Source organism: Pseudorca crassidens, chromosome 1 (genome assembly GCF_039906515.1).
Source record: "Pseudorca crassidens isolate mPseCra1 chromosome 1, mPseCra1.hap1, whole genome shotgun sequence".
In the NCBI taxonomy this organism is placed as follows: domain Eukaryota; kingdom Metazoa; phylum Chordata; class Mammalia; order Artiodactyla; family Delphinidae; genus Pseudorca; species Pseudorca crassidens.
Genome location: NC_090296.1, coordinates 121,693,021 through 121,709,055, shown reverse-complemented (window position 1 = coordinate 121,709,055; position 16,035 = coordinate 121,693,021). Strand labels below are relative to the sequence as shown.

At 49.6% G+C, this 16,035-nt stretch overlaps 1 protein-coding gene across 3 annotated transcripts; it reads left to right on the top strand.

The window, feature by feature from the left end:
• The first annotated feature begins 1,252 nt into the window (after window positions 1–1,252).
• On the top strand, window positions 1,253–15,547 carry UBL7 (ubiquitin like 7). Of its 3 annotated transcripts, none has more exons than XM_067753386.1 (11): window positions 1,253–1,407; window positions 3,208–3,420; window positions 5,078–5,197; window positions 8,619–8,701; window positions 9,710–9,794; window positions 10,345–10,402; window positions 11,129–11,262; window positions 11,522–11,571; window positions 11,817–11,984; window positions 12,567–12,689; window positions 15,298–15,547. In XM_067753386.1, exons 1-11 carry the CDS (start codon window positions 1,368–1,370, stop codon window positions 15,433–15,435), a joined length of 1,212 nt encoding a protein of 403 aa, XP_067609487.1. In that variant the 5' UTR covers window positions 1,253–1,367; the 3' UTR covers window positions 15,436–15,547. The 3 variants fall into 3 exon arrangements, with proteins under 3 accessions (XP_067609487.1, XP_067609497.1, XP_067609506.1); XM_067753396.1 differs by having other exon boundaries at window positions 1,356–1,457; XM_067753405.1 differs by lacking the exon at window positions 1,253–1,407 and adding an exon at window positions 1,415–1,547.
• Window positions 15,548–16,035: the final 488 nt, after the last annotated feature.

Below are 16,035 nucleotides of genomic sequence, written 5' to 3'. Positions count from 1 at the left end.
ACACTAAAGTATGTGGTTCAGGTGCAAGTACCTTAGTAGATAAGAGAAGAAGGAGCTTAAAGAGGGCTGGATAGTTAGGAAGGATTTCTGAAAGAGGTTATATCTAAAAATGGGTAGGATGGGGGAGAGGTTACTTTGGGGACAACTATGAGGAACCTAGGGTTCAGCAAGAACCCTAGTGACAGACTTTCGTGAAAATCTCCCGTATTAGAAGAGCAGAGGAGTGACTAGCCTCCAGTGTCAGGCCCTCCGAGACCCTGCAGTTTATCTGCTCTCCTCAGTCAAGCTATCCTGCTCACAGTTGCTGCCCCAGGCTGTACATTGGGACGTTGCAGAGTCATCCTTTTACGTTTGTGCACACCGGATCAGCCTTTAGTTGCTAGGACCAACCTCATTATTTTTTTATTCACCTGTGTTTTTTTTTTTTTTTTTTTTTTTTTTGCTTTCCTTAGTCCTTGAATTAATTCCTCGAGTAGAGTCTAGTCAGAATAGTTGGCTAATCCTAACCTCTGTGCAAACACCATCTGTTCTAATCGCGCATCTAACAGTCAGCCCTCGGTACCGGCGGGCTCCGCATCCGAGGATACGGAGGGCCGACTGTACTATGCCATTTTATATAAGGGATTTAAGTATCCGCGGGTTTTGGTATCCACGGGGTGGGGGGTGGGGGTCCTGGGAGAAAGCCTCCGCGGATACCAAGGGACTACTGTATGCAGTTTCTCTAAGAATTCAGCGGAAATTGCCCTCCCCGAATTGATTCCCACCATTGCATGCTGGGGCGTAAGAGGAACCCGGCTTGGTAACTTCTCTCTACGAACCAACTTTTGGAGGAAGTCATCGCTGGGTTCCTGGTATGCCCTCAAAGGTAGGGTCGCCACGAGAAGCCTGAGGCGAGAAGCACAGAAGAGGCTGACTTCACCCGAAGGCAGGCCGTTTTCTGGTGACGGCTGCAAGGTTGAGGCGTGTCTGAAGAGGCCGCTCGGGAAAGGGCCCTCTGGGAGCGAAGGGTCGAGGCAGGAGGGGATCCGGGGTCCGCGATGTGCCCAAGAGCCCGGCAGTGGGAGTTCCCACCTGCGGCGCTGTAAGGACCCGGAGTAACCGAAGGACTCTGCATGCGTCCCAGGACAGTGGGGGAATCGCAGGGCTGTAAACCTCACGCCAAGCCCCGCTCTCGTGACGCGCGCCTTGGAACACTGACAGCTCTAGACTCCTCTCCGACGAAAGCACGAAGACGCTCTCGCGCCGGAACTTTCAAACCGCGGAGGAGCCACGCCCTCCCTGGAATCGGAAGCTTTTCAACTAGTGCCATTTGCAGGCTGCCTATTTATAAAGGGGCGGGGGCCATAGTAGGAACTGCAACTCCCAGAATGCAGCGCGGAGCTTCCTGTTTCCGGCGAGAGGACCTGAGTGAGTGTTTACACCGGCGGCCCTGCGGCCGGGTTCCTTCCGCGGGACGGGTGAGGGCGCTGGGTCCTGGGTCGCGCGGGCTCGACGTGTGTTGACTAGTTAGCTGGTCCCGTGGGAGCGGTGGGGTCGTTACTCAAAAGGTAGTGTCCCTGTCCCAATATAAACTATCAGTGACCTTGGGCCACTGACTTCACCTTTCTGAATCTCGGTTCCTTTGTCTGTAGAATGTAAATGAGAATTCCTGTTTCAGGGAACAGTTGTGAGAATTAAATGAGATATGGTAGATTAAAAGCCCCATTTCCTTCCCTGCCATAAACCTGGAGATGGACGGTTTGAGGATGCCTTAGGGTCTGCTGGGCAGCCTCTGAAGCCTTTTCTTTCCTCTTACAAAGAAGCCACTTTGGAAGCAATAATGATAATAGCAAGGGCTTATCTTGCCTTACAAGGTTCTTCCCTCAGGTTTTTGATTCATTTTCTGGGCACATAAGTACTGGGCATTGGGACAGTAGCGACCAAAAATTCTGGTCTTTGCTTTCAAGAGCCTCTAAGAATGGGATGCGGGGGAGATTGAGAAGTAAATAGATATTTGTAACCCTTTGCCATGAGGGAATATGACAACAATAGAGGGAAGAGAGAGGGGACAGGAGAGGTTGTATTTGGGTTGGTCTTGATGGGAGTTTGCTTAGAGATGGAAGAGAGAAGAGGAGTTACGTGCAGAGTTAGCAGATGAGTGGAGGTATAAAGTGGGGGAGAGCTTTGTTTTGAATCCAGGCTTGGGGAGGGTGGGGCAGCCCAGAGCTCTTGAAGAGGAAGGCTGGCAGAGAGAACAGTTGTGAATGTCTTTTAAAGCCAGGCTGTGCCGTTTAGACTTATTCATAGAGGTGGTCTGGAGTCATTGGAGGGATTCTAAGCAGAGGAGTGACTTGATCAGATCTGTGTTTTAAAATGATGGCTTGGGGGCTTCCCTGGTGGCGCAGTGGTTGAGAGTCCGCCTGCCGATGCGGGGGACGCGGGTTCGTGTCCCAGTCCGGGAAGATCCCACATGCCGCGGAGCAGCTGGGCCCATGAGCCATGGCCGCTGAGCCTGCGCGTCCGGAGCCTGTTGCTCCGCAACGGGAGAGGCCACAACAGTGAGAGGCCCGCGTACCGAAAATAAATAAATAAAAAATAAAATGATGGCTTGGGTGGCAGCATGGATATTTGGTAGGGAGAGGCCAGAGGCAGGGAGCTTGTTGTAAAGCTGTGTGGTAGTTAAAGCAAGAGTTGATGAAGAAACACGGAGTGTACATAAGGGAGAGTGTTGGATGATCTCATTTGAACCTCACAGCATTCCTATTAACATGACTTTTTTTTTTTTTTTGCGGTACGCGGGCCTCTCCCTGTTGTGGCCTCTCCCGTTGCGGAGCACAGGCTCCGGACGCGCAGGCTCAGCGGCCATGGCTCACGGGCCCAGCCGCTCTGCGGCATGTGGGATCTTCCCGGACCGGGGCACGAACCTGTGTCCCCTGCATCGGCAGGCGGACTCTCAACCACTGCGCCACCAGGGAAGCCCCTGGCATGACATTTTTATGTCCACTTTAAAGCTGAAGAAACTGAGGCTTAGAGAGCTGAAGTCCCTTGCTGTCTGTCATAGGATGAGTGAAGAGAGGACCCCAGGTTCTAGTTCTGGCCTCCTGATGCTGCATCTTGCGCTTTTCCAAGTGTCACCCTGAATTACCTCTCATTCAGCCCCCTGGTGGAGTGGGGGCAGTGTAGGGTCGTGGTCTGTCCTTTAACCACTAAGGCTTTGTTTCTTTACAGGGAGAAAGAGAGAGCGCGAAAGAGAGAGGATGTCTCTCTCAGATTGGCACCTGGCGGTGAAGCTGGCTGACCAGCCACTTGCCCCCAAATCTATTCTTCGGTTGCCAGAGACAGAGCTCGGAGAATACTCACTGGGAGGCTATAGTATTTCATTTCTGAAGCAGCTCATTGCTGGCAAACTCCAGGAGTCTGTTCCAGACCCCGAACTGATCGGTGAGTCTCTGTGGACTAAGGATGGGCTGCTGCTCTGATCTCTTTTGGGGGAGAATAATTCTGGAATTAAAGGGTAAATTAAGAGTTTGGGATTTGTCTCCTAATGTTAACGCTCCAGGGAGTTGATTGTTGTTGGGTGAATGGAAACACAAATCATAATGGAAGTGATTGTTGTTGGGTGAATAGAAACACAAATCATAATGGAAGTGATTGTTGTTGGGTGAATAGAAACACAAGTCATAATGAAACTATTGTTGCCATTTTAGTCCTTCATTATACTGAGCTACTTTATCACAACATTCCTTAACTATGACATTGTTGAATTATTTCTCTGATAGAGCAAGAGTTTGGGGTAGGGAGACTTCCCTGGTGGTCCAATGGGTAAGACTCCGTGCTCCCAATCCAGGGCGCCTGGGTTCAATCCCTGGTCGGGGAACTAGATCCTGCATGCGTGCTGCAACTGAGAATTCGCATGCCCCAACTAAGAAGCCTGCGTGCTGCAACTAAGACCTGGCACAGCCAAAAGAAAAAGAAAAGAATTTAGGTTAGGAAGGAGGAGCTGGCTAGGGAAAGCCCCTCAGTATATGGCATTTGAGCTGGGTATTAAGGGGTGGTTAGAAGGATTTTTGGTTGGTTGGTTGGTTAGAGGGAAGGCAGTGAAAAAGGACAGATGGCAAGGGCATTCTAAGTGGAGGAAGAAGGAATTTAAGTATAATTTCTTCCTTCCTTCCTCCCTCCCTCCCTTCCTTCCTTCTTCCCTCCCTCCCTCCCTCCCTCCCTCCCTCCCTCCCTCCCTTCCTCCCTTCCTTCCTTCCTTCCTTCCTTCCTTCCTTCCTTCCTTCCTTCCTTCCTTCCTTCTTCCCTCCCTCCCTTCCTCCCTCCCTCCCTCTCTCCCTTCCTTCCCCTCCCTGCGTGGCTTGCGGGATCTTAGTTCCCCCACCAGGGATTGAACCCAGGCCCCGGCAGTGAAAGTGAATATAATTAAATTATATTACAAACTCAATGTCATATAAACTGACAAAATGGTATATGCTGGCAAAAAGTGTGTTTTCAGTCATAAAAATATGGGGTTCATCCTTTTTTATTGTTGCATTTTCCCATTCATTTAAATTGAGCAGTCTCCATGGTGTTAAGCTCTATAGAGTTTTCCTGCATAGCTTCTGTGTTTTATCAGTTTGTGCTCGCTAACCGTTGTTATTAAAATGTATTTATTGGGCTTCCCTGGTGGCTCAGTGGTTAAGAATCCGCCTGCCAATGCAGGGGACACGGGTTTGAGCTCTGGTCCGGGAAGATCCCACATGCCACGGAGCAACTAAGCTTGTGTGCCACAACTACTGAGTCCACATGCCACAGCAACTGAAGCCCGCGCACCTAGAGCCCGTCCTCCGCAACAAGAGAAGCCACCGCAATGAGAAGCCTGCGCACCACAAGGAAGAGTAGCCCCCGCTCGCCACTATTAGAGCCTGCGTGCAGCAACGAAGACCCAACACAGCCAAATAAAAAAAATTAAAAATGTATTTATTAAGTAAGAGTACTTTTAAAAGCATATATCATTCTCTAGCTATCTGTCCAATCAAGATAAGGTTCTTAGGGGACAAAAATCATTTAAATTGTTTTGAGGAGCAAAATATAAATGAACAGTTCTTTTTTTTTTTAGATCTGATCTACTGTGGCCGGAAGCTAAAAGATGATCAGACCCTTGACTTCTATGGCATTCAGCCTGGGTCCACAGTCCATGTTCTGCGCAAGTCCTGGCCTGAGCCTGATCAGAAACCAGGTGAGAGAGTGCTGTCTGTTAGACAGGCAGGGCTTCTGTAATATCTACAAGGGAAGGAGGGTCTGTGTGTGTTCTTGAGGCAAGGGCCTGGGTGGAACAAAGGGGTGATTTACTGAGATGATAATAGAGGCTATCTTTATTACTTATTGGATTAGACCACATTGATTAACAGAGTACAATTTTGATCTTGCTGCCAGTGCCACTAACAGAAAGGGATTTGTTTCTCTACTTTTAAGTTCATTACCCACTGTTTTAATGGGGTGGGGAGGATGTGTCTATTTAAATTCCTTTAGGGAGTGAACTTTGTATTTTTGTTATTGTTGTTGTTGTTCTCATTAGAAAAAAGCTGGAAACTCCCTGCTTTCCTCTAAATGCTGTAGTGTGCTCTCATGTTAGCAAATCTTCGCACAAACTGTTGGAGGCGGTGATTTGTTCAGTCACCTCACTCCTGCTATACTGATAATTTATTTTCCTGAAGTTTGAAAATATTCGAGTGGTATGAAAGTAGCTCTTGGAGAAAACATACAAAGCTTGTAATGCTTCTTTGACTTATTAATAAAAGGTGCTGCTTGGAGTTTAAATTTTGCATCTGTGTTTTAAAAGCGTCCCCAAAGATAAGGCTAAGCTGTGTAAGAGATTAGCTTTGTTAAAAACGGGCAGTTTGACATATTTTAATAATGTTCACGATTGCTTTGACTGGTTATCAGCTTGAAATTTTTCCTCTTTTCAATTCTAAACATAAAGGACAAAAAGATCTTCTTTTGTACCCTGATGGGAAGTGAGAAAGAGAAAGGCAGTCTCTGACATCTGGGGGCTGGCCTGGCCTTCAGCTAGGCCTTGAAACATGAACAATTTCACAGGTCACCAACATCTACAAGGCCACTCACTCTGGGACTGTAATGGATCAAGACAAAAACAAGATTCTTCTCATTTCTGAGCAGAGACAAAAACATGAACATTGTCCAAACCACAAAAATGACCAAATATCTCTCTATCCTGGCTATTATGAATTACTGCTGCTTCTTTACCAATTACAGCTTTCATCTTGCGCTAGTTTTCCTTCCTTCTAGATAAGAATTATTAAGATACGTGATCATAAAATCACCCCCACTTCCTGACAGCCTCTAATCCGGAGCAAAACCCTGCTTCCTTAAACTTCACCCGCCAAGTCACCCAACCAAAGCCCAAATCCTATACGTTCTTTCTGACTCCCTCTTATTGAGATGCCCCATGGTTCTCGTGGTGGCATTCTCTCTGTAAGAGCAGTAAACGCAACTTGCTCAACTGTACGTGTACCCCTCTGATCTTTGGCTGGAGGGGATTGACAGAAGGAAAGTAGCATTTGTTGCTTCTTCCAGCCAGATTGTTTCTCTTTGATATCTCATTTAATCATTACAGTGGCTCAGCAGGGTAGGGTAACAGCATTAGCATTTTATAGACAAGAAAAAGAGGGTTAGATAGGTATTTATTCAAGGTCACCTGCTTAGAAAATGAATGTAAGAGCTGGGATGTGAATCCAGGTTTTCCTGGCTCAAGAGTCCATGTTCTTTCCACTGAGCTGGCTGCCTCTCACTTCCAAAGGGTGAAACTAGCTCAGAGATGTTAAAGAGACAAGCATAACTCTTAGCTGATTGTGGGCTTAAGATTTTGAGTCCTTTTCATCACTCCTTCTGCCTGGAGATTTATTTTTGAAACAAACGGACTTTTTGTTGGGAGGTGAAAATAAACTTTTGGATTTGAAAATAAACTTTTGTGACAGCATTTTAGGTATTTTATCCTTGAGTGTTCTTCCAAAAGGAAGCGCATTTCTTTTATCTTCCACCAGATTAGATCCTGTAGGAGGAAAAGGTGTCAGTTTCTTCCTTCCCACCTGGATCCTTTTGGTGGTTCTCCGCAGAGGGTTACAAATTCCTTTAGGATCTCACTTAGGCCTGCTGTTTGAGCAGGGGTGTGTACCCCGGGCTCCAGCCACCAAGAACGACTTACTGTTCCTTTGAAGCACCTCTTATATTCTTCCATGCCTTTGCACTCGTTCTCACTTAGGCCTGGAATACCTTCTCTTCCCAGTAAACATCTGCTTTACCTTAAATATCCCTCTCAAACGTTCTCTTCTGGGAGGCAGCTCTGTGTGGGCCTCCCTCTCAGTAATGGCTGTCTGCCTCCATGTTCCTAATGCCCTTGCTGTGGTCTGTGCCTCTGTTGAAGTCCTCAGCATGGTATTTTGTAATTGTGTGTGTGTGTTTAATTCAGTCTCATTTCTCCTACTGTTAAGTTCCTTGATGGCAGGGACTCTCACTTTTTGTATTCCTGTGCCTTGCACAAAACAAGATTTACTCCAAAACCATGGAGTAAATGCTTAGCACAGGTTTGTTGAATGAATAAATTAGGTAATTTACTTGAGGTGAATATTTTTCAAAAGAGACAACCCTCATGATTAGAGCTATAGGTAAGGATGTGGTTGCCACACTGAACCCTAGGGGTGCTGTTCACCTTGCTCTGGGAATGATGCGTCTGGAGTTGGGCAGTACACAGTCCATATAATCACAAGTAGCCGTTTTGGGTGAGGGTCACCACACTTTTTAAAAGTGTGACCGAGGGTGGACTTCCTGCCTACTCCCCCTTCTTTTACCCAAATTTCTTTACCTGTGAGATGGGCTGATGTCCTAAATAGTAAAGTGACCAAGTAAAACTAAGACAACTGCTAAACTTTCCCATATATATGAGTCATTGTGTCCAAAGATCAAAAAGGAGCTTTGAGTCCCAGTGACATGCTTGTTTTTGGACATGTGATGAGTTTGTTAAGAACCCTAGGAGTACAGTGTTTTCTTGGTCATTGTTGTATTTGTTTTTTTTTAATCAAAATAATATTACAGAGGCCTGAAAGAAAATACCCAAAAGAAAAGAGTTACCCCTGATCCTGTCACCCTAGCTTGTTCCCTTCCAGCCTTGGCCCACGTGCACACTGACACACATCACAAAGTTTTACTAGAGAATGCGCATACAACTATGTTCTATTTCTTTCTCTTAACATATTGTGTCAACATAGCTCCATATTGTTCAGATGGCTTGCAGCACTTATTTTAAATCATTGCACAAAAGTCTGCTGAGTTCCTTATACCCTCCTCCTTTTCAAATGTGAAAAGTCTAGAACTCCTGCAGTGGGATATTGATCAGAACAGTCTCTTTCATGTGGTAAGATTCCCCTCTGCTGGAACTTGAATTTGTTTATCTACTGAAGATACTTAAATGAGAGTGCAGTTTTCACATCTATGGCGTAAATGTTTTTTTTCTGATCGGGTGCCCATTTTTAGTGGGGTGATGAGGGAAGGGAACCTGCATCTGGGCACTTGCTGAAGTGATGTTGTGCGTCTGCAGCAGGGGCAGGGCCGGGTTGTAGGGTAACTGAGTGTCTTGTCCCCAGAACCTGTGGACAAAGTGGCTGCCCTGCGGGAGTTCCGGGTGCTGCACACTGCCCTGCACAGCAGCTCCTCCTACAGGGAGGCGGTGAGTATGTGCCGAGCCCCCTGCGAGATGCTTGCCAGGACTGCTGGAGAGGGGTTGAAGTGGTGTAGAGAGGGAGCTGGAAGCCGGTTGCCAAGGCTCCCAAGAGTTCCTTGGGGAGTTTTTGCCATGTCTGTGGGTCTCAGTAGAGCCCTATCTTCCCCCAAAGAGGCTCTCAGCTAGGCATTGTTGATTCCCTCTAATGATAATGATACAACCTCTCCTGACATTGGCCTCATGGAATGAATATGGTTACAGCAAAGGATGCATATACTGTTTCTGCTGGGCCTCATTCTTTGACTTTGGCTGAACTGCCTGCCCCCCACTCCTTACCAGGATTTCCTCACTGGGAAAATGCACTGATGTCTTTCTATAGGAGAGTCGATAATCAAGATTAATACAGCTGCAGGGCTTCCCTGGTGGCGCAGTGGTTGAGAGTCCGCCTGCTGATGCAGGGGACACAGGTTCGTGCCCCGGTCCGGGAAGATCCCACATGCCGCGGAGCGGCTAGGCCCGTGAGCCATGGCCGCTGAGCCTGCGTGTCCGAAGCCTGTGCTCCGCAACGGGAGAGGCCACAACAGTGAGAGGCCCGCGTACCGCAAAAAATAAATAAATAAATAAATAAGATTAATACAGCTGCAAACTTCCCAATATATATAAATGTGAAATGGTAATTGTGTGGAGATTGAAAAGGACTTTTGGGATCTAGAGAAACCTTTGTTATTGGGCTTTTAATGAGAGCTTTTATTTTAGAAGCACTAGAACTGTAAATGGGGGAAAAGACCAGAGATTGAAGGTTTATTGTGCTCTTGCTTTTATATTGTTTGTTTCCCCTCCAGTAAGCCATGATCTCAGAGAAAAAAGAGGTTCATCTGTTTCCTGGGGCTACTGTCCCATTGCGGTTGTGTATGTGCAAGCACTTAGAGGGAGGAAGTACTTCAGCAGAGTGTGGGTATTTGCTGAGTGCATTGAGCTAGTTGGAGTGCTCAGCCCTCCCCACTTCTCTTGCAGGTCTTTAAGATGCTCAGCAATAAGGAATCTCTGGATCAGATCATTGTGGCCACCCCAGGCCTCAGCAGTGACCCCATTGCTCTTGGTAAGTGCAAGGCTGAGCTTAAGGAAATAGGAGCTGTTGGAGAAGGAGAAACCAGGAGGAGGCAATGACCTTAAAGAACCTTTGACCATCTTGTGAAGAATCACTGGTCTTGTGGCTGGAGGGGGAATAATCCAGATGTATTCCATACACCCAGCCCTCCAAGAGTTGTCAGTCCCACAGCGAAAATATGGCCTAACATCAGAAATGAGACTATGAGGAAGCCATGTGAGGGCAGCTGTTAGCCCAAACCACAGCCATCAGGGAAGACTTCCTGCACACCTTGATGGATAAGGGAAGAACCCAGAGATAAGGGGAAAAGAGGCTGGTGTAGTGGTACACAGCATGTAACCTAAGTGCGGGGGGCAAGTAGGGAGCAAGATGGAGAGCACGTGGTTGTGCTGCTGGGGCTTTGCTTCCCCCTCTTCTCGTGAGGGCTGCTTTGTAGTCTCGCGTCCCTGTTAAGCCGGTTGCTCTGAGGCCTGAAAGTCTCTTCTCCCCACTGGATCTGGCTAAATTTCCAGTCTCTGAGGTGAGCCCTGTTCTCCTTCAGGGGTTCTCCAGGACAAGGACCTCTTCTCTGTCTTTGCTGATCCCAACATGCTTGATACGTAAGTATACCCATCTTATTAAGGGGACCCTATCTCTCCTCATGGTCGGGCCAGAAACCTAATCGTCGCCCTGGATTCTGCTCTTGCAGCCCATCCCCCAAATCTGTCTTCTAAATGTGTCAGGAGGTGAGAAGGAGCAAGGGCTATGGGGGGAATAACAAGCCCAAGGGCAGGGGCATGCAGAGATGTTGGGATGAAGCAGCGTTCTGAGGGAGGTTGCTTTGCAGGCCATGCTCACTTTAGATCTCATTCAGTAGATATTAGGGAGCCTTTGAAGGATTTTAAGCTGGGAAGGACACAGGTGCATACATCCCAAAATTTTAGAGCTGGAAGGGACAGTAGAGGTTGTGTCCCCTTATTTGCAAGTGAAGAAAACAGCCAAAGCCTGGAAAGAGAAGGGACCTGTCAAAGATTGCCCAGTGAAGTAGTGGTGGAGTCCAGACCAAAAACTGACCCCTGAGCCTCCTGGGCTGTGCATGTCCCATCATGCATTGCCAGAGGGGAAGGTGAAGCATCTGCAGGGGTGCCCGGGGGTGAAGGCCTTGCTGTTCCTGGGGACAGAGCAGCAGGAGCACAAGCCGACTGGAGGGAGGTGCTGAAGACTGGGAAATTGAAGGGCAGGCGTGGGTGACTTGATTGTTGTTCGGGGCACCCAGAATTCCTGTCATGGCCAAGGGTGCTCTTTCCTTCTTAGTCACACTTGGGTTTCTTCCTGCCCCATCTCAGGTTAGTGCCTGCTCACCCGGCTCTGGTCAATGCCATTGTCTTGGTTCTGCACTCGGTGGCAGGCAGCACCCCGCTGCCGGGGGCCGACTCCTCCTCCCGGGGCATGCCCTCCAGCTCGTACCGGGATATGCCAGGTGAGCCCCAGGACAGTGGAACGCAGGCCCCCTCGGGAGCGGGCAGTGGTCCAGGGGTTTGCTTTACTCAGCAGCTATGTATAGTGCTGGCAGAGGGCGTTCCTTGGGAACTCTCAATTTGAGTCAAGGAGTGCATCTGTCCTGTAATTTTCCAAGGGGAGAGATGAAAATACGAATTTGGAGAGTAACTGGAGCTGCGATTCTGGAGCTGCGCCTCTGCCTCTGTTCTTCCTCCTGAAATCTGTTCTCCCTCCTCCAGGTGGCTTCCTGTTTGAAGGGCTCTCTGATGATGAGGATGACTTTCACCCAGTAAGTGGCCTGGCTGCCTGCCATTTGGGGGGGATGGCGCTGGGGATGCACCTCTCCCTGGGACCTGGCACGCCCCAGCTGGGAGGTGATCGGAGGCCCTTTGGTGACCCAGCTATGTCATACTATTGCTGTCTGAACCTGGCAGGTTGGGGAGGTTCCCCAAGAACTGTTCCTGGAACGGGGGTGGGCTTCATCTGAGAGCGTCACAGGCTGCTTCCCTGATGCTTGGTGCCTCTCTTGTTCAGAGCGCCAGGTCCACGCCCTCGAGCAGCACACCCAGCTCCCGCCCAGCTTCCCTGGGGTACAGTGGAGCTGCCGGGCCCCGGCCTATCACCCAGAGCGAGCTGGCCACCGCCCTGGCCCTGGCCAGCACTCCGGAGAGCAGCTCTCACACGCCAACTCCTGGCACCCAGGTATGGAGAGAGGGCGGGAAGATCAAGGCCAGGCCCCTAAGGGAGAAGGTCCCAGTGGTAGAATGGATTGACCTTTGCTGATCCTGGTGCTGGATCTGCTTTGAGCCGAACTCTACCTGGAGCCTGGTGGGTTTCCCGCTGCAGCTCAGGCGACCTCCCGTCACCAGCCTTTAGGGCTTAGAAGTCTGGGCCTGATTTCATCACGGGCCTGATTAACTCCTGCCAGCACTTTGGAAGAACCTTCCGTCACATAAGACACCCTTACTTGTCCCTGAAAGTGGCCAGACGTCACAGGCTTAAGCGTTCCTGGTGACGGTCACTCCAGCTTGCAAGGCCATGTCTCCCAGTGCTGGGTCCTAGGCTAGGTCGGGGGCTCCATTCCATCTCCCTGGAGCAAAAGAGAACAGAACCTTTCCCGCCCACATAGCTTTTGGGTACCTCTGTGTGGTTGTCTCATGCAGGCCCCTGCTGGGAGGCAGTCGTGGGGCACCCAGGGGCACCCTGGGTGATGTGACAGCAGTGGGTATGTGCTGGGAGACTGAGGTGTCTCTGAGCGTGGTGCTGACCCTGGTTTGTCTCTAGGGCCATTCCTCAGGGACCTCCCCGGTGTCATCCGGCGTCCAGTCAGGGACGCCCATCACCAATGATCTCTTCAGCCAAGCTCTCCAGCATGCACTGCAGGCCTCCGGGCAGCCCAGCCTTCAGGTCAGTCTTCCCCACTCCTGATGTTCACATGGCTTCTTAGTTACTTTGGACACTGAGCTTTCTTCTGCTCTCTGGAGGCCCTTCCCACTTGGCCTGCTTTGCTCCAAGAACAGCTGGGGCGTGGCAGTGTGACAAGAGAGGATGCTCCCAGCACGGGCAGTTGTCCCTGTGGCTTCCACTCCTGCACCCAGTGACCACGGCCTGGCTCCGCTGACCACCTGGCTTGAATACTTGTGGCAGTTTTAATTGAAGAGACAACTCATCCATTCTGTGAGCGGTGACTGAGCCTTGAGCACATATATACCGGGCCTGGGTCCAGCTCCTGGGGTAGAGACGAGCCAGTGCTCATCCCTGCCATGGAGGGGTGCCAGGCAGTTGCTGCAGTGAGGGAGCAACAGGGCGAGAAGCCCAGCCCAGGCTTGAGGTGAGGACCTAGGTCAGGGAAACCTTTTCTGAGGAAGGGGTGTTTGGACTGACTGTCAAAAAATTAGTTAGAGGTTAGCCAGTCAGGGAAGGGGTGTTTGGTTGAGGGGACATGGTGTCCAGGTAGACACAGCCACCTGTTTGAGTGAATGTGGAGGTACAGGTGACAAAACTCAAATAGGCAAGCCCAGAAGGCGGTGTCCTTGTGGAGAAGATCCTGAGATGGAGCCAGAGTAAAGGAGAGCAGGAGCCTGTGTGTGAAGGCCTCATTGGGTGCCTGCGTAAGGAGATTAGTCTTGTCTGTGGTCACCAGGGAGCCGTGGAAGATTTTAAGCAGCAAGTGACACCATCTCCCCTGCCTCGCGGAATGTGGAAGCTTAGCTAGCAGCACACCCAGCTCCCGCCCAGCTTCCCTGGGGTACAGTGGAGCTGCCAGGCCCCGGCCTATCACCCAGAGCGAGCTGGCCACCGCCCTGGCCCTGGCCAGCACTCCGGAGAGCAGCTCTCACACGCCAACTCCTGGCACCCAGGTATGGAGAGAGGGCGGGAAGATCAAGGCCAGGCCCCTAAGGGAGAAGGTCCCAGTGGTAGAATGGATTGACCTTTGCTGATCCAAAGGTGCATGACCCAAGGGGTCCACATTGTACTGCATGCCTCTGTGCACAGGCTGTTTGCTTCACTCTCTTTCCTTTGCTCCTAAGCCTGGGGCATGAAGGTCATTTCTGGAACTTGTCCACGGTCATCAAGCCATTAGTGATAGAGACAGGGTCAGGCTGTGTGGTTTTCGGCAGCCCACGTGGCCCTGGTCGACAGTGAGGGGAACGGGAGCAAGACCCGTGGACAGCTGGTCTTTTCCGTTCCTTCATCTTCCGCATCCTGATGCCTGTTCACTCTGCTCTCCAGCTCAGAAGCTTTCATGTGTCTCCCTGGCCTGTAACATGAGTTTGAGTTGGTTTGTGCGGTTTTTTAAAAGCCCAGCACATCCTCACCCTTGCCTGCCTACTTCTCTGAATTTGCATTTCATCCCCACTGCCTTCTCCTTCCCATAGTGTGAACACAGCCTTTTCCCTCAGGTGTGCACTTCCTTCTGCATGGGTTAGAGAAGCTTTGAAAATATGAAATTTCTTTAAACCCTTATGGTAGAGAAGGACTTTCATAGCTGAAAGTCAAAATCGAGGAACCATTGTATAAAGAGTAAAAGATATTTTGAGTTAATAAATGTGAACGTTGCTGCATAGCAAATCAAACCCAACCAACCAACCAACAAAAAAAACAAGCGAAGTCTGAAAGCTAATAACAAACCGGGCAAGAAATCTGCACGTATCAGACAAAGGGCAAAACCTCCCTGAACTATAGAAGTTCTTGTGGTTTAGGACCAAGAATGCCATAGAAAAATGGGCAAAGACATGAACAGACTATTCATGAAGAAGGAAGTACAGATGGCCCTTAAAGCTGTGTAATTCCTTGCAGTCCCATTTCTCGAAATTTATCCTGAAGATGTGTGTGCATGTAGAGGATGAGATTTGTACACAGTCAGTCGCTGCAGTGTTGTTTGTAATGGCAAAGACTGGGAACAGCCCAGTTGTACATTTCAGGACATCCACAAGTTGGAATGTTATACAGTTATTAAAAAGTTCTTTATGTATTGGCATAGGGAGCTCTCTAGGATACATTAATATGTTGGGGAAAAAAAAGGAGGGGTGTAAGGAAAGGGTAAATATAGGAATATATATTCATATTTCTTCAAAGAAAATAAAATATGTTATCGGGGTGGGGAGGGGAGTAGATGAGAGCGAGACTTTTCACTGTGTATCATAGTAAAAAGCGAAGTTAATTTAAAAATGTACCCCCCCACCCGTTTGTGTGTGTTTGTGTGTGTGTCTATACATACAGCAGGAGAAAGAAACTTAATCTTTTGAAATTTAGGCATTGAGTACTTTGTGATTTCTCTTTTGATCCTTATGTTACATTTTCCCCTTTTTTATTGGAAAGACTTTTACTGTAACTTGTTCTCTAAACCCTCAGGCCTCTCTTGTAGTTCTCCTAGAAGCGCTGTGTTGTATGGAACTTCACATCAGCAACTTTACTGGGGGAACCCACCTTTCTGTCTCCCCCTGAAAGGACAGACATAAGCAAGTCACTGCAGTAGCCTAAGTAAGCTTCTGCCTTTCCTGTCTTTCTGCAGAGCCAGTGGCAGCCCCAGCTGCAGCAGCTGCGTGACATGGGCATCCAGGATGATGAGCTGAGCCTGCGGGCCCTGCAAGCCACTGGGGGGGACATCCAAGCGGCCCTGGAGCTCATCTTTGCCGGAGGAGCCCCATGAACTCCCTGCTCCTCCTGAGCCCCCAGCAAACTGCCAAGGCCGCTGCCCATGGGAAGCACTCTTGAAGGTGCCCCATCCCTCCTCTCCCCAATACACCTAATGGTCGACCTTCTGCTTTGCCCAGTGCTTGGCCTTTCTGGCTGATCTGAGCTGGTAGAGGCAGTGGGGCAAGCATGGTGTGCAGGTTTTGGTGCCGTGGCATCAGGGAGCACAGCTGGTCCCTGCTTCTGGGCCCTGGGTGGAGAATTTTAGATCCACATCCTGAGATGCTGCGTGATGCCCACACTGGTATTTTGGCAGAAGTTTCCAGCGGTAGCCCCCAGAGCCTTTGGTGCTTTGGGTGTGGCATCCTCAGGATGTGCCCAAGGACTGCTGCCCAGTCTCCATGTGGCTGCTGTGTTACAGCTGTGGCCAGAAGAGGCTGTGCTTCTGAGGTGACCGGTCTCAGGAGGGGCCAGGTGGACTTCCGGGGCAGCAGGTCGGGGAAGCTCACCCTCCACATCGCTCCCTCTCCCAAAGGCTTTCAAAAGATTTCTTGTCCCTCCCCTGGCCTAGTCTCACCAGGCACTCTTTGATGCCTGTTGTGTAATGATGCCAGAA